The sequence below is a fragment of the Oncorhynchus kisutch genome, linkage group LG28, assembly GCF_002021735.2.
Source record: "Oncorhynchus kisutch isolate 150728-3 linkage group LG28, Okis_V2, whole genome shotgun sequence".
NCBI classification, from domain to species: Eukaryota; Metazoa; Chordata; class Actinopteri; order Salmoniformes; family Salmonidae; genus Oncorhynchus; species Oncorhynchus kisutch.
The window spans coordinates 20,282,719-20,303,181 of NC_034201.2; the positions used below are offsets into that span (position 1 = coordinate 20,282,719).

The 20,463-nt window shown below is 44.6% G+C and overlaps 1 protein-coding gene across 1 annotated transcript in view; it reads right to left on the reverse strand.

The window, feature by feature from the left end:
* Positions 1 to 7,056: 7,056 nt before the first annotated feature.
* Positions 7,057 to 20,463, reverse strand: part of LOC109872862 (UV radiation resistance-associated gene protein) — a 131,529-nt gene continuing 118,122 nt past the window's right edge. The window contains exon 15 of the mRNA XM_020464242.2: positions 7,057 to 9,416. Coding sequence (XP_020319831.1) covers positions 8,612 to 9,416 — 805 coding nt within the window. The 3' untranslated portion in view covers positions 7,057 to 8,611. The remainder of the gene's footprint in view (positions 9,417 to 20,463) is intronic.

Below are 20,463 nucleotides of genomic sequence, written 5' to 3' on the forward strand. Positions count from 1 at the left end.
GGGAATGTGATGAAAGAAATAAAAGCTGAAATAAATCATTCTCTCTACCATTATTGTGACATTTCACATTCTTAAAATAAAGTGGTGATCCTAACTGACCTAAAACAGGGATTTTTTTACTAGGTTTAAATGTCAGGAATTGTGAAAAACTGAGTTTAAATGTATTTGTCAAAGGTGTATGTAAACTTCCGACTTCATCTTATTAAAACATGTTTTTAAAAAGAATAGAAAACAAAGTGATAATTGGCTCAGGCCACAGTGTACTGTGCATTAGTTTGGTCCGCTATTACAGGGGCTGAGTCTGGCTGGCTTACTGGGGCTCTCTCATGCCGTCCCTGGAAGGGGTGCGTCACCTGAGTGGGTTGATTCACTGATGTGGTCATCCTGTCTGGGTTGGCGCCCCCTCTTGGGTTGTGCCATGGCGGAGATCTTTGTGGGCTATACTCGGTACGAAGGGCTATATAAATACATTTGATTTGATCTGCATCCCCTTTCCCTTATGCAGAACAAAATATAAATGCAACATGTAAAGTGTTGGTCCGATGTTTCATAAACTGTGTTACGCACGCCTCTATGAAGAGGGAACGCAACACCCTGCTACAACTAAACTCTCCGTGAAGCGAAAAAGGTATGGACTGTAGGTGCGAGTAAGGATGACAACAGGCAGAATGTGGTACCGTTTACAAGGACTTTATTCCTTTACACGGTAATATGGGGAAAAGGGGCTGGACGGAACCAAAGCAAAGAAAGTAAATCTCAAAGCCCACCCCTCTCCTATCTTACCTGCCTACCCACTACTTACCTAATTTAGCAACACCTGGTGCCCTAACCAAAATACAGGGGGTGGTCCGCCCAGGTCTTACCTAGTGTGCCTAGACAGTGAATATACTACGGGTATATGTATGCCCGTGGGCCTCTTGCCTAAACACTCCCAAGGTGCCTTCCCCTTTCCCCCTGGGAACAAATGAAACATAATATTAAACAATTTCACAAACAAACTAAGAAACAAAGGACATCAAATAAGCTCTATCTGAGCAACAAACTCACAAAACATACCAACTCTCTGCAATGAACTCCCAGCAAAATCAACCTCTAGCAAAATCTCTCTAGCAAAATCTCTCTAGCAAAATCTCTCTATATCAAGAAGCTGATTAAGCAGCATGATCATTACGTAGGTGCACCTTGTTTTGGGGAAAATAAATCGCCACTCCAAAATGTGCAGTTTTGTCACACAAACACAACGCCACATAAAGATTTGCGGGAGCATGTAATTGTCATGCTGACTGCAGGACTGTCCAACAGAGCTGTTGCCAGAGAATTGAATGTTCATTTCTCTACCATAAGTTAACTCCAACCTCGTCTTAGAGAATTTGGCAATACAGCCGACCGGCCTCACAACCGCAGACCATGTGTAACCACACCAAGAACCTCCACATACGGCTTCATCACCTGCAGGCCCACCCATGGCTGCGCCCCTGCCCAGTCATGTGAAATCCATAGATTAGAGCACAATTAATTCATTTCAATCGACTGATTTCCTTCTATGAACTGTAACTCAGTAAAATCTTTGAAATTGTTGCATGTTATATATTTTTGTCGTATAATTGTGCATAAACTTGTGCATAAACTTGTGCATACAGCGCATTCGGAAAGTATTCAGACCCCTTTCCTTTTTCCACATTTTGTTAAGTTACAGCCTTTTTCTAAAAATAATTTTAAAATATATATTTCTCATCAATCTACACACAATACCCCATAATGACAAAGCGAACAGGTTTTTAGAATTTTTGCAAATGCATGATACCCAAAAAACAATACCTTATTTACATAAGTATTCCGTTGCTATGAGACTCGAAATTGAGCTCAGGTGCATCCTGTTTCCACTGATAATTTTTTAGATGTTTCTACAACTTGATTGAAGTCCACCTGTGGTAAATTCAATTGACTGGATATGATTTGGAAAGGTACACACCTGTCTTTATAAGGTCCCACAGTTGACAGTGCATGTCAGAGCAAAAACCAAGCCATGAGGTCAAAGGAATCGTCCGTAGAGCTCAGAGACAGGATTGTGTCGAGGTACAGATCTGGGGAAGGGGACCAAAATAGTTCTGCAGCATTGAACGTCCCCAAGAACATAGTGGCCCCCCATCATTCTTTTAAAAAACTATTTTGTGATTACGATTTTGTCTTATCGCTGCAACTCCCCAACGAGCTCGGGAGAAACGAAGGTCGAGTCATGTGTCCTCCAAAACATGACCCGCCAAACCGCACTTAACACCTGCTCGCTTAACCCAGAAGCCAGATGCACCAATGTGTGGGAGGAAACACTGTTCAACTGACGACCGAGTGTATGTAAACTTCTGACCCACTGGAATTGTGATACAGTGAATGATGAAGTGAAAATCTGTTTGTAAACAATTGTTGGAGAAATTACTTGTCATGCACAAAGTAGATATCCTAATCGACTTGCCAAACCTATAGTTTAACAAGAAATTTGTGGAGTGGATGAAAAACTAGTTTTAATGACTCCAACCTAAGTGTATGTAAACTTCCCACTTCAACTGTATGTAAATGTAATAATTTCAGTTTAAAAAAAATACATTTGCAAACATTTCTAAACCTGCTTTTGCTTTGTCATTATGGGGTATTATGTGTAGATTGATGTGGAAAAAAACAATTTAATCCAAAGGCTGTAACGTGGAAAAAGTCAAGGGGTCTGACTACTTTCCAAATGCACTGTACAGTCGTGGCCAAAAGTTTTGAGAATGACACAAATATTAATTTTCATAAAGTCTGCTGCTTCAGTGTCTTTAGATATTTTGCCAGATGTTACTATGGAATACTGGAGTATAATTATAAGTATTTCATAAGTGTCAAAGGCCTTTGACAATTACATGAAGTTGATGCAAAGAGTCAATATTTGCAGTGTTGACCCTTCTTTTTCAAGACCTCTGCAATCCGCCCTGGCATGCTGTCAATGAACTTCTGGGCCACATCCTGATGGCAGCCCATTCTTGCATAATCAATGCTTGGAGTTTGTCAGAATTTGTGGGTTTTTGTTTGTCCACCCGCCTCTTGAGGATTGACCACAAGTTCTCAATGGAATTAAGGACCCAAAATATCGATGTTTTGTTCCCTGAGCCACTTAGCTATCACTTTTGCCTTATCGCAAGGTGCTCCATCATGCTGGAAAAGGCATTGTTCATCACCAAACTGTTCCTGGATGGTTGGGAGAAGTTTCTCTCGGAGGATGTGTTGGTACCATTCTTTATTCATGGCTGTGTTCTTAGGCAAAATTGTGAGTGAGCCCACCCCCTTGGCTGAGAACCAACCCCACACATGAATGGTCTCAGGATGCTTTACTGTTGGCATGACATAGGACTGATGGTAGCCCTCACATTGTCTACTCTTTCCAGCTGCCACAAACAATCGGAAAGGGGATTCATCAGAGAAAATGACTTTACCCCAGTCCTCAGCAGTCCAATCCCTGTACCTTTTGCAGAATATCAGTCTGTCCCTGATGTTTTTCCTGGAGAGAAGTGGCTTCTTTGCGGCCCTTCTTGACACCAGGCCAACCTCCAAAAGTCTTTGCCTCACTGTGCATTCAGATGCACTCACACCTGCCTGCTGCCATTCCTGAGCAAGCTCTGTACTGGTGGTGCCCCGATCCCGCAGCTAAATCAACTTTAGGATATGGTCTGGCGCTTGCTGGACTATCTTGGGTGCCCCGAAGCCTTCTTCACAACAATTGAACCGCTCTCCTTGAAGATCTTGATGATCCGATAAATGGTTGATTTAGGTGCAATCTTACTGCAGCAATATCCTTGCCTGTGAAGCCCTTTTTGTGCAAAGCAATGATGGTGGCACGTGTTTCTATACAGGTAACCATGATTGACAGAGGAAGAACAATGATTCCAAGCACCACCCTCCTTTTGAAGCTTCCAGTCTGTTATTCGAACTCAATCAGCATGACAGAGTGATCTCTTGCCTTGTCCTCGTCAACACTCACACCTGTGTTAACAAGAGAATCACTGACATGATGTCAGCTGGTCCTTTATTGGCAGGGCTGAAATGCAGTGGAAATGTTTTTTGGGGGATTCAGTTCATTTGCATGGCAAAGAGGGACTTTGCAATTAATTGTAATTCATCTGATTCTGGAGTATATGCAAATTGGAGTATATGCAAATTGCCATCATACAAACTGAGGCAGCAGACTTTGTGAAAATGTATATTTGTGTCATTCTCAAAACTTTTTGCTACGACTGTACATTCCAAACAGTTTAACATGTTCAACAGTTCACAGTGAGGTCATCCAGATAGGATAGTGTATTTGTAGTAGCTGAATACTCACATATCTATATGGTTCCCAGGATGTATGGAACAAGTGAATCCAGTTGTTTGTAACCCAATTTGAGCAAACCAATGCAGTTCTTTTGAGATGTGTTATTAGGTTACCCAGATTATTTGGGTTATTTCCTACAGTGGTAATGAAGGGCCTCAAACGGGCAGGATAGATTCATTGCAAGACGATATCAGTCATGTAACTCTTTAAAAGATGACCAGAGGACATATTAGTTTCCTGAGCCATGCGGTCTGTCAGGGTGGAGTAGACTAAAAGTGCATGACACAACTGGCTGGATAACCTCAGAATCGAACAGGGACATGACTTGGGTAGTACAAAATGGAGGGAACTATTTGTCGTCTCGTGTCTTAAAAGGAACAAAGAGGTTTAAGTAAGTTCCTAAAAGCTAAATATAGAATAAAGAGAAGGAAGGGGGGTAGAGGTACAGTATATTGTTTCAGTATGAAGTCATGTCTTGAATTGTTAATCGAATCATAGAGATATAGTAGAAAGATATGAGAAAAAAGAAAATAGATATGTAAAACATCAAGTCCTTTCCTTGTCTCCTCCTCTCTGGTCATTTAACTCAATTACAGATGAAAGGCTTTCTAAGGACAAGACCGCTGAACCTGAAAGCCCCTCCCTCCACACGACCATCGAATGGGGTGCAGGAATGTCGGTTGAGTTCTTACGTAACCATTGTATTTTCCTTTCCTTCTTAAAAATACTTTTGATGGCTCCATTATGAATGTATGTCAGCTATGGATAGGGCATACACTGATTTCCTTTATGCCGTGGGATGTTTGGCTGGAATGGTTGGAATTTAAGGTGCTCATTGGTCATCTCTTCACCTCACAGCTGCAACTAGCCAGCAGATCCAACACCTTATGCTTGCTTACAGCTGCACTACAAGGTAGGACAGGTTGTTTGCTTAAATTAAGACACCGTGGAGGCGGCGCGAGATATGGCTTGGAAAACGTACCTCAATCCAGAGATAAGAAATGGCGTTGTACTCTGAATTGTCCAATTATCCCAGCTGTTACACCGAGAAGATTAAACAACTGCTAGTTTTTTTCCAGAAACCTGTGTGCGTCAGTGTATTTGAGTATGTGCCATCGAACTCATGTTGCTACAGGGTCCAGTTATGTTTTTGGAGCTCCAACAAAGAAGTCAACTATTGAAAGACAACAACAATGTTCTAGTGTGTGGCTGTTTATTGCCTTAGTTACTGCACCCTTCACAACACTGACATGGATTACTGTACTTCTGACGAGCATCATAGTTTTGGGAGAGTTGAACATATTCTAAGCCATTTCCCGCACTGGGATTTTATTTGGATTATACTTTGTAGTTCAACGCACGTTCTAGTGCCATTCATAAATTGATGCTGTGGCTTCTGCTACCTAGCACGAGGACGAAAAGGTCAGTTTTTCATTCAATCTTCTCGCCTTAACAGTTGGGATAATGGGACAATTCAGAGTCAACACCATTTTTCATCTCTGGATTGAGGTGTTTTCCGAGCCATAGCTAGCACCGGCCCCGTGGTGTCTTCATTTAAACAAACCGCCTGTCCGACCCTGTTGTGCAGCTGTAAGCAAGCGTCAGGTGTCGGATCTGCTGGCTAAACTGCAACCAACCAACCACTATCTGGTACATTAGCTATGATGATACAGTTACCTAATAAAGACAAATCTAATCTACATGCCTTACAAGCTCTTACAAAATGCAACTTCATTGACTTCTTTATATCCCATTCTGAAGACATTTGGCTGCAGACATAACCATTGAACGACAGTTAATAAAGGGTTCCTATTTCTCTCCATGAAAGATAGAGGCTTGGATATCTGGCGATTTAAATAAAACTAACTGAAAAGCAGATGGAATAGTCTTTCGTTTAGAACAAGTGAGAGTGTTTGCAGCTTCAATTCTAGCTAATGAGGTGTGCGTGTGTGATCCAGAAGGGGGACTGAGGGGTAGCCAGAGGACAGGGCTGGACTGGACTGGATTGCCTGACTGACTGCATCATTATCCTGCTGACAGAACTACACCACACTCATTAATTTACACTCAAACATATATACACTCACAATCACACCATCCCTGACTCAATAATGCACTCACACGTGCATGCACACATGCATTGGTCTCTCATACAAAATAGGTTTGATTTCAACAGCTGCATTTAGACAGGCAGCCCAGTTCTGTTTTTTTCCTCACTAATTGGGACCAATCAGATCAGCCCTGAAAAATATCTGACGTGAAAAGATCTGATGTGATCGGTCAAAAGACCAATTAGTGGGGAAAAATATCAGATTTGGGCTACCTGTCTAAACACAGCCTAATCTCAGAAAGCCAGAACTAAAATCTTGAGAATTGCATCAGATGCTTGATTATGTTCTGGGGCAGAGCGGTAGCTTCAACTCCATCTCTTTGCAAGTTACAGGCAAGCCTATGGGCCAAATGTTCCTTCCCCTTCTGAAATTGAAAAGATGCGGACACCAGAGAAATTGGGATTTGTCCAAAGGATCAGTGACAAGAAATCAGCGCACCAGAACAAAGTTACTTGTAAGTTGTCCTATCTCACAGTCTGTTGACAGATGCTACAATACCAGTTATGTTACAAGAGATTACGAGCCTAACCTGGATAAATAAAGGTTAAATAAAAGGCATACGCACGCACACCTCTGAAACAAACACAGGTAGACCACAGTGTAAACGGGGCTACATACATCCATGCTATTGGACTGTAAGTCTTTATTAACAAAAAACTCTCCATACAAAAGTCTATGTACAAGGTCACATGCTGTATAGCATTTAAAGGAAATGACCTACAATGGTTTAATCTCTCATTTTAAATACAATACATTTCAACATCCACCACAGTACTTGATCATAATACACCCCCCCCCCCCCCCCCAAAAATGGGATGTTTTTAGGGGGCTTGTTGCGAGTCCATCTATGCTGTATACGGTGGGCAGTATGCAAATCAGTTGTCCATATCAGCTTCTGTCTACAGGGATCTCTGGTCCTTTCCAGAGGGGACACAGTTAGATCCAGATTATATGTACGTATTTGAAAGATTTGAACCCAGGGCTGATGACCATTAACACTTGACAATATGAATGAATGACTGACTGCCCATGAGAGGAAAAGAGAAACCATGATTTCCTTTAAAACAAGCAAACAAAGAGACATAAATAACACACATAGTGGCCAATGGACACCAACGCAAGAAAACAAAAAGTGGCTCAACAGGGAAAAGAAAAAGAAAGCGGACAAAATAGAGAAGCGGACTAAAATGTAAAAAGGTCATTATGTGTCATTAATATGTAGGGCCTGAGTGCAACATTTCAACAGCATACAGTACACATCATTCATGATTTGGTCTATTGAATAATATCAGTATAATTGGACTTCATATGAATACTTATATCAATGGTGCTTATTAAAATAGTCAAATAAGGAGAAAGCCAGAAAAATTGCACTGTATCCCTGCCATGTGCCATGAGCTCAAGCCTGCCTGCTTCGCTCCTCTCTTTTCTTTTCTCTTCTCGTACTCAACCAGAACAGAACAGTGATGGCCCCTGGAGATAGAGACAGGGCAGCCCTGTCCAATGGCTGGTGGGGTTGATGGACCTGGAGGTGCAAGGTGTAACAGTTATGGAGTATCTGATTGGGCCAACGGTCTAAGCTGCCCTGGCCTAGTGACTGGTCGGTTTCCTAATAGGTGACAGAGGTCAGAGGTCAGATAGGTCTTTGCTGTAAGTCATTTCCTCTGTCAGCCATGCTGAAGGCTTTGGCTCTGTTCTAATGAACCTTTCCTTCCTCATTCCCTTTAAGTCATTACTGATTTAGCAGGACTGCACAGGTACAAGTAGGGACTCCACTATAGCTTTCATGAACCCACTCATGTTAGATCACTGCTTACTTCAAGGAAGGATGCATTTTATGTGTGTAGTTATCACACACACACTCTCCATCTCACAACACTGCCATGCACCCTGAAAGAAGAAGGCCCAGGAAGCGTTTCAATCACAAACATTCGCTTTATTTCATTTAAAGGATTATAGAAATATTTTTTGAGAAGAAGTGCAAATTGGTCATCATTCCAGATAATGTAGCGCCTATGTTTGTTTTTCTATTGCTGCTTGGGGAGAGGGACAATCACACCAAAGCACACACACAGGACCCCCCCCCCTGCACTATGTTCATGTCCCTGACTCATGTGCCATGTGACTCCTGTCCTCACCCCTAAGGTCCCACAGGACCTCACTTCTCAGAGTTCTTGCGTGGCCTGCGGAAGCTGGACATGTTCTCGTTTAGTGCATAGATGCGGCGGGAGAACTCCTCGAAGCCGGCGGCATCCAGCTCGCCCAGAACCTGCTCGTCACACTCCACGGCCACGGCGTGCTCCACGGGGATGCAGGGGTAGTCCTCCAGCCTGGCCCCATCCACAAGGCCCATCCCTAAACCCAGGCCTGTGGCCTCTGTCCCCATAATCTCCTCTGCCTGCTCCACTGAGCAGCACATCTCTGGGTTTAATGCTATGGTCAACATTAGCCCTGTTGCGGGCCCCCCCAGCCCCTCGCCTGGCACTACGGAGCCGTTCATGGTATGGTCTGCATGCTGCTCACTGGTGGTGCTTCCAGCCGGAGTGGGGGAATCTGAGCCTCCTGTAGTAGTGCTGGAGGGCTGTTGCTCTTGCTCCTCCACAACCTCCTTTACCTCTCTTTCTACCTCTCGTTCTCCCTCACCCAGGGCTGGTCCCTGAACCTCCAGAGTCTTGGCCAGGTCAATGCTAGAGTCCAGGGAGGAGGACAAGTGCTTGGGGGAGGGTTTGGGGTCGGGCGGTGCACTCTGGGGCTGGTCCATGGACATGGTCGTGTCGTAGCTGGGAGGAGGGGAGGACTTGTACTTCTGCTCGTCTGCCTCGGAACTGGCCCTTTTCCTCAGTGAGCCCGGATCTGGAGAGCTGGTGTGGGTGGGGAAGCCCACTTCGGACGCAGCCGAGACACTGAGCTGAGACTTGGCTCCTGTCGGGACCGGGATGGAGCTGGAGACATGGTGCCGGTCACTGTGGGAGAGGAGAGAGAGGGAGGTAGGGAGAGAAAGAAAGAGTTGATGGATATGCTCATAAGTCTTTCACATTCAACGAGGGTCATGGAGAGAGGGAGGGAGGCCCCCCTCCCCTGCCCAACCCCCAGGCCTCTCTGATCGGACATGGTTCTGCATTGATCTCATCTCTCCCCCTCCTGATCCAGAGCCCAGACAGCTGGCCCACTGCAAATCACTCCCCATTATTACATAAAAAACATTTGCTCAGCTCATGTGACAGCAGGGCCCTGCAGAGTGGAAGCTCACAGCATGCCTCCTATAAAGAGTGGAAGCTCACAGCATGCCTCCTATAAAGAGTGGAAGCTCACAGCATGCCTCCTATAAAGAGTGGAAGCTCACAGCATGCCTCCTATAAAGAGTGGAAGCTCACAGCATGCCTCCTATAAAGAGTGGAAGCTCACAGCATGCCTCCTATAAAGAGTGGAAGCTCACAGCATGCCTCCTATAAAGAGTGGAAGCTCACAGCATGCCTCCTATAAAGAGTGGAAGCTCACAGCATGCCTCCTATAAAGAGTGGAAGCTCACAGCATGCCTCCTATAAAGAGTGGAAGCTCACAGCATGCCTCCTATAAAGAGTGGAAGCTCACAGCATGCCTCCTATAAAGAGTGGAAGCTCACAGCATGCCTCCTATAAAGAGTGGAAGCTCACAGCATGCCTCCTATAAAGAGTGGAAGCTCACAGCATGCCTCCGATAAAGAGTGGAAGCTCACAGCATGCCTCCGATAAAGAGTGGAAGCTCACAGCATGCCTCCGATAAAGAGTGGAAGCTCACAGCATGCCTCCTATAAAGAGTGGAAGCTCACAGCATGCCTCCTATAAAGAGTGGAAGCTCACAGCATGCCTCCTATAAAGAGTGGAAGCTCACAGCATGCCTCCTATAAAGAGTGGAAGCTCACAGCATGCCTCCTATAAAGAGTGGAAGCTCACAGCATGCCTCCTATAAAGAGTGGAAGCTCACAGCATGCCTCCTATAAAGAGTGGAAGCTCACAGCATGCCTCCTATAAAGAGTGGAAGCTCACAGCATGCCTCCTATAAAGAGTGGAAGCTCACAGCATGCCTCCTATAAAGAGTGGAAGCTCACAGCATGCCTCCTATAAAGAGTGGAAGCTCACAGCATGCCTCCTATAAAGAGTGGAAGCTCACAGCATGCCTCCTATAAAGAGTGGAAGCTCACAGCATGCCTCCTATAAAGAGTGGAAGCTCACAGCATGCCTCCTATAAAGAGTGGAAGCTCACAGCATGCCTCCTATAAAGTATTCAATACATTTTTGGGGAATAACAGATAACGGACGTGGCAGTGCAGATCTCATCTGTAAACCGCAACCCCCATTCGTCCCATGCTAACCCCAACTGTAAATTAACTTAACAAAGGGGCCATAGCCAGGCCAACGTCACCACCCTGTTTAGCCATACTTAACCTGTTCATTCAGGTATGAGGAGTCATTGGTGGCATATCTCATGGTCAAAGGTGAAATTGGGCCCCTGTGCTGTTAGAGGTCCACCTGTGGCTGGTTAGAGAACAGAGGAGCCTGGGTAAGTGATCCTGGCTAGTTAAATGGCTTAATGGGGTGGTGTCCCTGTATCAGATGCCTGGTTGTCTGTTAGATAGTCTAGTCTAGCATGTGACAGCAGGACACACACAGAGGACATAAAGGCCTTTGCCAGGGGATGTTTCAAACACGACTGACTGGTCATTGCCTAACTGTTTGATGGAATGCTTCAGGACTCAACACATGGTAGCTTGTAAAGAGGGTCCTGACTGTGGCCCCTACCCCCTGTGGAGACAGTAGAGCACAGGGCATTGATGCAGGGTTCACACACAGGGTTTAAAAACCCACACGTGCACGGCTCATTCCTGATGAGGGAGTCATGAGACAAGACAGCGGTTTTCACCCAGTCTACAGACCGCTCTATAAAGGAGGACCCGTAGAGTACACACACAATCACACAGTGGATGGCCAATGTCATACCTGATGATAATTACAGCTCATGGACAGCATTTAATAAGGCACTTACAGGAACACATAAGATGAGGTCAAACATTCATGCAAGGTAAAGCAAATAGATAAGGAGTAGATGCCAGTAATCTGGCATGAGTGCTCTTCTTTTGAGCCAAAACTGGGAATGTCCTGTGCTGTACTTACTCACCGTCTATCAGAAAACATCTAATGCAATTGCCTTCACATTGGCCATTAACGACGATATATCCCATAAACCGAGTCAAATAGAAACAACATGCTGTTCAAAACTCTTGATCAGTTTTCTCCAAGACAAATGGTTTGCCATTAGTGATTTGTATCTGTGAACTCTTAAACAAAATCATTCTGGAGTGTGTTGAGACGATTTGGAAGTCGGCAATAATAACAGATCTCCCAGGCCTACCGACCGCAGCGGTCTAAGCCTGGGTTTGAACCTAGGCTATGTCACAGCTGGCCATGACCAGGAGACCCATGGGGCGGTGCATAATTGGCCCAGCATTGTCCAGGTTAGGGGAAGGTTTGGCCGGACGGGATTTCCTTGTCTCATCGTGCTCTAGCAACTCCTTGTGGCGTGCCTGCAAGCTGACTGCGGTCGTCAGTTGGTGGTTCGGGGTGAGAAAAGCAGCCAACAAGTGCTCAGCATATGTGGGAACTCCTTCAAGACTGTTGGAAAAGCATTCCAGGTGAAGCTGGTTGAGAGAATGCCAAGAGTGTGAAACGCTGTCATCAAGGCAAAGGGTGGCTATTTTCAATAATCTCAAATATAAAATATATTTAGATTTGTAGACTTTTTGGTTACTACATGACTCCATATGTGTTATTTTATAGTTTTGATATCTTCACTATTATTCTACAATGTAAAAAATAGTAAAAATGAAGAAAAAACTTTGAATGAGTAGGGGTTCTAAAACCTTTTACCGGTAGTGTATATATTATTATTATTTTGAACTGATTTTGAACTGAATTATCATTCCAACGAGCGAAACCACGAGTTTCAAACGTTCCATCCGTAATTTATAACAAGCTAATGACTGCATTCAGTCCGTTATTCACTGAATGATGTCCTCGGGGCAAGAGCTCAGACTGATCCCATCTCTGATTTGAATTAATATCAGGCCTTCTAGTTTCTCCCTGGCTCTCTCCCAGTGCCCCTACCACACAGAAATCCTTGTCCGCTTTAGGAGAACCTAGGTTTGGACCCAGGAGATAGCTGGCCAACACAGATGCCTACATGTGTTTCGGCCTCGTCCCAGAAACACAGTAATATGATATACAACCAGACTGTGTAAAACATATGGCCACTTCTTCTTCTCTGGGAATGTTTAGATTTCACAATTTCCCTGGCCTGGATAAAAGAGAATTTCTTGTTTGGAGCACGTTTGTTTGTTACATTAAGTTCCCCTCCAAATTGGTTCCTTTCAACATCTGTCAAATTAAGCACCTTAATCAAGAGTGTAGTAGAGAGGATGAGGGGTTGCGGGGTTGGAAGGAGAGGTGATTGAGGCTAGCCCAGACAAATTTCCTGCAATGCACGGTCATAATATTTTTTTATGCAGCACATCTGATGGCAGAGCAGTTGTGACCGGCTGGTTGTGACCAGAGCCTGGACTCAAACCCAGAACCTCTAGTGGCACAGCTAGCACTGCAATGCAGTGCCTTAGACCACTGCGCCACTCGGGAGGCCCCACTTTGGACGTTTTAACTCATCATTAAGTTTGACTATTTCTCCAAGCACTGGTGGACTTCCTTGTCAATGATTTCACCACATAAACACTACCTGAGCCCTCTGCCTAAACCATTAGGCTCATACTTGGTGGGTTCAGCAGCAGATATGCCCACTTCTCCCCCAACATGTTTGTTTTAACGCGGGTCTCTCTTCCTCTCTGCAGTGTCAGTCTCAGCCCTGGATATTCCAGGTAGGCCAGGAATTTACTAAACCAAACATTTTCCGCTGTCTTATCCTCAGACAGGCCTCATTTCAACTTCAAGGCATAGCTCTTTTCATATCCAATTCCTGTTAAGGACCCGTGATCAGAGCCAAAACACACAATGTCAGATAAGATTCAGGCTTTCATGTCATTGAAACTGAAAATCCCACAGGAACTACTAAACCAAATGCTATAACAGAAATATTGTAATACTCACTACGGGGGGTGGAGGGGAATTTAAGTGAACATCTCCTGTCTCCAAGTCTGGCCCTTTGATGATGGAGAACTTAACATTCGTCTCCACATCACCATAGCACAGCATGTACAACATATTGTACAAGTTGATAGTATAAACACCAACACGGTTGTCAATAGTGACTACATTGTAGTTTACTTTATTCTCAGCAGTTTTGTATGGCACAGAGATAAAGCCATAGCCTAGCTATAGCAACCCATTCCAAACAGAGGTGAGAACTACAGTATCCCACACTGTCTCACAGTACAACAGATAGTGTGACTTCTTGTCTACATTCTGTTCAATACAAGGTAATAGCTGTCGGGAGTCAATGCAATATCACAACTATTAATGATATCGGCTGACGTGGTTAGTACAGTACCCTGCGTCTCAGCGACACAAAGGAGAGCAGGTCTGTTCTGGACTGGGGTGTCTGATTCATAGAGAGACCTGGTGGTGAGGAGCGTTCCTCCAGAGGTGATCTCATCCATAGGGACCACTGTACAGCTAACACGCACGCACAAAACACAGAAAACACACGCACAAAACACATGCACACCCACACCCTGCAACTCACAGCCAAGTGTGTGTGCGTGCGTCGATCTGTGTAGGAATGCTCATACTCATCCAAGCACATTCGTTTTATTTGATTCATTATACTGCATGAGTTCCTCCCCAACATTAGGCGTCTGCTATTACTATCTCAACAATTACCATCCCTTTCCTGGAACAATAATATCCGCATAAAGAAACACCTACTGTGCTGTATGATGACATTTAACAGCTTCACCACAATGCATGTTCAGTTATTTACTGATACTAATCAGTACCAGTACTCCTGACCATGTTATTGGTGATTTGGTCTGAACCTGTTTGGTTGTCAGTCACACACGGCTAAACATTTCCTTTCTTCCTTCAGTCCCTCCGTCTGTGTGTCTGTGTGTCTGTGTGTCTGTGTGTGTGAGAAACAACCAAGCAGGTTCAGACCAAATCACCAATAACATGGTCAGGAGTACTGGTACTGATTAGTATCAGTAAATAACTGAAGGCAGATGGGGGGGGGGGTCCAGCTTTACATCTGTTATCACTGTTCTCTCACCAGGGGTTTTGGGGGGGGGGTTCTTCAAAATCTCTGGGGGGCGGTTTCATTTACAAAGCAAGTAGAACTGCCTTTGGTAATGTCTAATGTTTAACACTGTCTTTTCAGTCCCTCGGTTTTAGTTTAGCATTCACTCTGGCTCCCTTATCCACATGCTTGGTTCTGTAACATTAGAGGACAAGGTTAACAAGCCCTTCACAAGCCCTTCCATTTCTATACACCTGTCTCTACAGTGGTACTGAGATCGACAGAAGTCTAGACTCTGTTTGCAACTGTTTTAGTAGGAAGGGATCCGTTTAGAAACATTAAAGAAGACACACAGTCTCCTGTAAAGTACAAACCCTAAACACACCCATATATTTCCCAATGAAGTACCCTGGATAAATCCCATGTACCCATGCATGAGAGAATCCCTCCTAGTCAGCTTATTGTGCATGTTGAATTAGCAATATACAGAGGGGGAAACATCTCTACAGTTCATGGATGGAAACGGTTCCCTTGGACATGTCCTCGCCCCGTATAGAGGGGAGGAGAGGGGAACGGATATCAAACCTCTCTCCCTCTCAGTCTACCGGTTAACTCCCTGCAGCTGCCACACAGCATTTTTATGCGTCCATATTTCATTCGCTTGGCCCCTCCGCTGGAAATAGTATCTAAATTGAGGCTTTTTAAGGCTGGGAGAACTGGAAGTGATACGGTTGTGAGGAGGGTCAATAAAATAAGTCCCATGCAAAAGGAGAGTAGAATTGAATGCATGTCCTCCCTGTTTCAGTGTTTCACTACTGAAAGTAGTCCCAGAGTCAGGCCACCTTCCGGTCCCCCAGTACCTACTGTCTGAGTCGGTTAGAGGGGAGAACTATGTGGGTCCTGTGACGAGGACCGAACTTATGGCCTGCTAAGACTAAAGGTTCTCACACAGACAGTCTGAGCTTAGTGTGAGCAGCCAGACACCAACCCCTGACGAATGTTCTAGCACTGTGTGTGTGTGTGTGTGTGTGTGTGGGTAAGGCAGGCTCTCAAGACGGAAACAAAACCATGTACACCATATATAAAAGTAGGTGGATAACCCTTCAAATTAGTGGATGCGGCTTTTTCAGTCACACCCCGTGCTGACAGGTACAGTGCGACCTTTTGCCACATTTCAGGCTTCAAACATAAAGATATAAAACTGTATTTTTTGGTGAAGAATCAACAACAAGTGGGACACAATCATGAAGTGGAACGACATTTATTGGATATTTCAAACTTTTTTAACAAATCAAAAACTGAAAAATTGGGTGTGCAAAATTATTCAGCCCCCTTAAATTAATACTTTGTAGCGCCACCTTTTGCTGCGATTACAGCTGTAAGTCGCTTGGGGTATGTCTCTATCAGTTTTGCACATCGAGAGACTGACATTTTTTCCCATTCCTCCTTGCAAAACAGCTCGAGCTCAGTGAGGTTGGATGGAGAGCATTTGTGAACAGCAGTTTTCAGTTCTTTCCACAGATTCTCGATTGGATTCAGGTCTGGACTTTGACTTGGCCATTCTAACACCTGGATATGTTTACTTTTGAACCATTCCATTGTAGATTTTGCTTTATGTTTTGGATCATTGCCTTGTTGGAAGACAAATCTCCGTCCCAGTCTCAGGTCTTTTGCAGACTCCATCAGGTTTTCTTCCAGAATGGTCCTGTATTTGGCTCCATCCATCTTCCCATCAATTTTAACCATCGTCCCTGTCCCTGCTGAAGAAAAGCAGGCCCAAACCATGATGCTGCCACCACCACAGTGGGGATGGTGTGTTCAGGGTGATGAGCTGTGTTGCTTTTACGCCAAACATAACGTTTTGCATTGTTGCCAAAAGGTTATATTTTGGTTTCATCTGACCAGAGCACCTTCTTCCACATGTTTGGTGTGTCTCCCAGGTGGCTTGTGGCAAACTTTAAACAACACTTTTTATGGATATCTTTAAGAAATGGCTTTCTTCTTGCCACTCTTCCATAAAGGCCAGATTTGTGCAATATACAACTGATTGTTGTCCTATGGACAGAGTCTCCCACCTCAGCTGTAGATCTCTGCAGTTCATCCAGAGTGATCATGGGCCTCTTGGCTGCATCTCTGATCAGTCATCTCCTTGAATGAGCTGAAAGTTTAGAGGGACGGCCAGGTCTTGGTAGATTTGCAGTGGTCTGATACTCCTTCCATTTCAATATGTGCTTCCAACTTTGTGGCAACAGTTTGGGGAAGGCCCACGCATAAAGCGAGGTCCATACAGAAATGGTTTGTCAAGATCGGTGTGGAAGAACTTGACCAGCCTGCAGAGCCCTGACCTCAACCCCATCGAACACCTTTGGGATGAATTGGAACGCCGACTGCGAGCCAGGCCTAATCGCCCGACCTCACTAATGCTTGTGAGTAAATGGAAGCAAGTACCCGCAGCAATGTTCCAACATCTAGTGGAAAACCTTCCCAGAAGAGGGGAGGCTGTTACAGCAGCAAAGGGGGGACCAACTCCATATTAACGCCCATGATTTTGGAATGAGATGTTCGACGAGCAGGTGTCCACATACTTTTGGTGATGTAGTGTGTGTGTGCACATGGGTGCATGTTGCGTAAGCGCCTGTGTGTATGTGCGCACATGGGTGCATGTTGCGTAAGCGCCTGTCTGTATGTGCGCCTGTGTGTGTGTGTACATGGCCAGCTCCGGAGACAGAAACAGAACTTTTACGGTCCTCAGAAAGGGACACCTGAGTCAACACAGTGGGACCCTAGTTCCCCTGTGTACAATTATTGTGTTACTTTTTGATTGATAAAAAAAAAAGACATACTTTAGTAAATATTTTATTAACTCTACTTCTACAACTGCATTGCTGGTTAAAGGGCTTGTAAGTTAACATTTCATGGTAAGGTAACACCTGTGTCGGTGCATGTTACAAATAAAATCTGATTTGATTTGCGGCCTCATTGTCTGGCAGTGGAGTGGGGCCCCAGAACCCAGAGGAAAGGAGTCATGGAATCCCCGAACTCCACTCCCAAGCCTCACGACACACCGCCAGGTCAGCCATTTTCATATATCTTCCTCTATCTTAACCCTTTATACTCGTACCAGTATACTGGTTGAAAATGGCAGATTTGGGCACTGATAAACACCTACATTTGTTTAGGGTGAACAGTAAAATGATGTACATGATATCAGAGCTCAGGGTCTGCGCTTCACAGCTCTGAATGGGTTTTGACAGACAGCCGGTCAGAGCTCAGGGTCTGCGCTTCACAGCTCTGAATGGGTTTTGACAGACAGCCGGTCAGAGCTCAGGGTCTGCGCTTCACAGCTCTGAATGGGTTTTGACAGACAGCCGGTCAGAGCTCAGGGTCTGCGCTTCACAGCTCTGAATAGGTTTTGACTGACAGCCGGTCAGAGCTCAGGGTCTGCACTTCACAGCTCTGAATGGGTTTTGACAGACAGCCGGTCAGAGCTCAGGGTCTGCGCTTCGCAGCTCTGAATGGGTTTCGATTAAGAGGACTCAATGTATTTTGAAAGACAAGACCTTGAGGATTATAATAAATACAACTTTGATGTCATACAAAATGTGCATTTCACATCCCAAATCATAAAACTCATGTAATATACACTGTCAATGTTTATGATCACTCTGTTTGATGTACAGTTATAAGAGGACATGGCGTTATACCCTGGGTTGTTCTGAACAGAATGAGCCTTTGTTTGTTTATTGTGAAGGAAATTTGCTGCAGCACAAGCACCTGAATGCAATCATGACTCCTTTCTATGCACACCAAAATGATGATCTGTTTCCCTGAACTGCATTGTGAAAGCCTAACACTGTAATATTGTATTTTATAACTTTCAAATGATGCCCACCTGACTCAGATTACGATTTATAATGGACTGTTTTAATTGCGGAAACAACATCATCTCTATAGTAGGTCATATGATTGAGTGATGTCTGACCCAGGGGTGTGAAGGTGAACAGAAAGGCACTGGAGCGACAAACCGCCCTTGCTGTCTCTGCCTGCCGGTTCCCCTCTCTCCACTGGGATTCTCTCCCTCTAACCCTATTACGGAGGCTGAGTCACTGGCTTACTGGTGCTCTTCCATGCCGTCCCTAGGAGGGGTGCGTCACAGACGTAAACTTCCTGTCTGGGTTGGAGCCCCCCTCGGGTTCGTGCCGTGGGGGAGATCTTTGTGGGCTATACTCAGCCTTGTCTCAGGGGAGTAAGTTGTTAGATATCCCTCTAGTGGTGTGGGGCCTGTGCTTTGGCAAAGTGGGTTGGGTTATATCCTGCCTGGTTGGCCCTGTCCGGGGGGGTATCGTCGGTCGGGGACACAGTGGCTCCCGACCTCCTGTCTCAGCTGCCGGACAGGGGGGCTAGGGTCTCACTCCCTCCCCTCCCTCCCTTTCTACCTCCCTCCCTGACCACGGATCATGCCTCAGGACTACCTGGCCTGATGACTCCTTGCTGTCCCCAGTCCACTGTTCTGCCTGCGGCTATGGAACTCTTACCTGTTCACCGGACGTGCTGTTTCGACTCTCTCTCTCTCTACCGCACCTGCTGACTCTGAATGATCGGCTATGAAAAGCCAACTGACATTTACTCCTGAGGTGCTGACCTGTTGCACCCTCTACAACCACTGTGATTATTATTATTTGACCCTGCTGGTCATCTATGAACGGGCTTTATAAATACATTTGATTGATCGAATAGTAAGGGCTGTATTTTCGGCTGTTATAAAGCACGTCAGTTTGCAATTTCAGGTACATCAAAGCTGAGCAGAGAGACTGAAAAACAACATCTCAAGGCCATCAGACTGTTAAATAGCCATCACTAGCCGGCTTCCACCCGGTTACATAACCCTGCACCTTAGAGGCTGCTGCCCAATATACATAGACTTGGAATCACTGGCCACTTTAATAATGGAATGCTAGTGACTTTAATAATGTTTACATAATGTTTACATACTGCTTTACTCATCTCATATGTTATACTGTATTCTATCCTACTGTAGTTTGGTCAAAGCCCCTCCGACATTGCTCAATCTAATATTTATACATACTTAATTCCATTCTTTTACTTTTAGATGTGTGTATTGTTAGATACTACTGTACTGTTGGAGCTAGAAACACAAGCATTTCACTACACCCACAATAACATCGGCTAAATATGTGTATGTGTCCAATATAATTTGATTTGATTTGGAATTTCAGGTAGGCCTAGGCCCAATATCAGTATGAATGCTATTGAAGCCATGACATTTACTTAGAACAAACGTGGACTGCACATGGATTCAAGTTAACGTATTTAGCAAAGATAGGCCTACATTCTGATTGACCAGTGAGGGGCCAAGCCTCGATATATCCACAACTTGAAGCAACATATTTTGCCATGGAGCACATTCTAATAAGGGGCCAAGCCTCGATTAATCCACAACTATTTGTTTCATCAAAACCCAGCCCTTTCGCACCAACGCCAGCAAGTGCACTGATAATTGTGATAATGAAAATAGTTATAATATTTCTGACACATGCCTGAACCTATAGCGCTACCGCCTGCGCTTAGATTTACCATTGTGTTAGGTTTGTTAAAATAGAGCCCTTAGATTTACCATTGTGTTAGGTTTGTTAAAATAGAGCCCTTAGATTTACCATTGTGTTAGGTTTGTTAAAATAGAGCCCTTAGATTTACCATTGTGTTAGGTTTGTTAAAATAGAGCCCTTAGATTTACCATTGCGTTAGGTTTGTTAAAATAGAGCCCTTAGATTTACC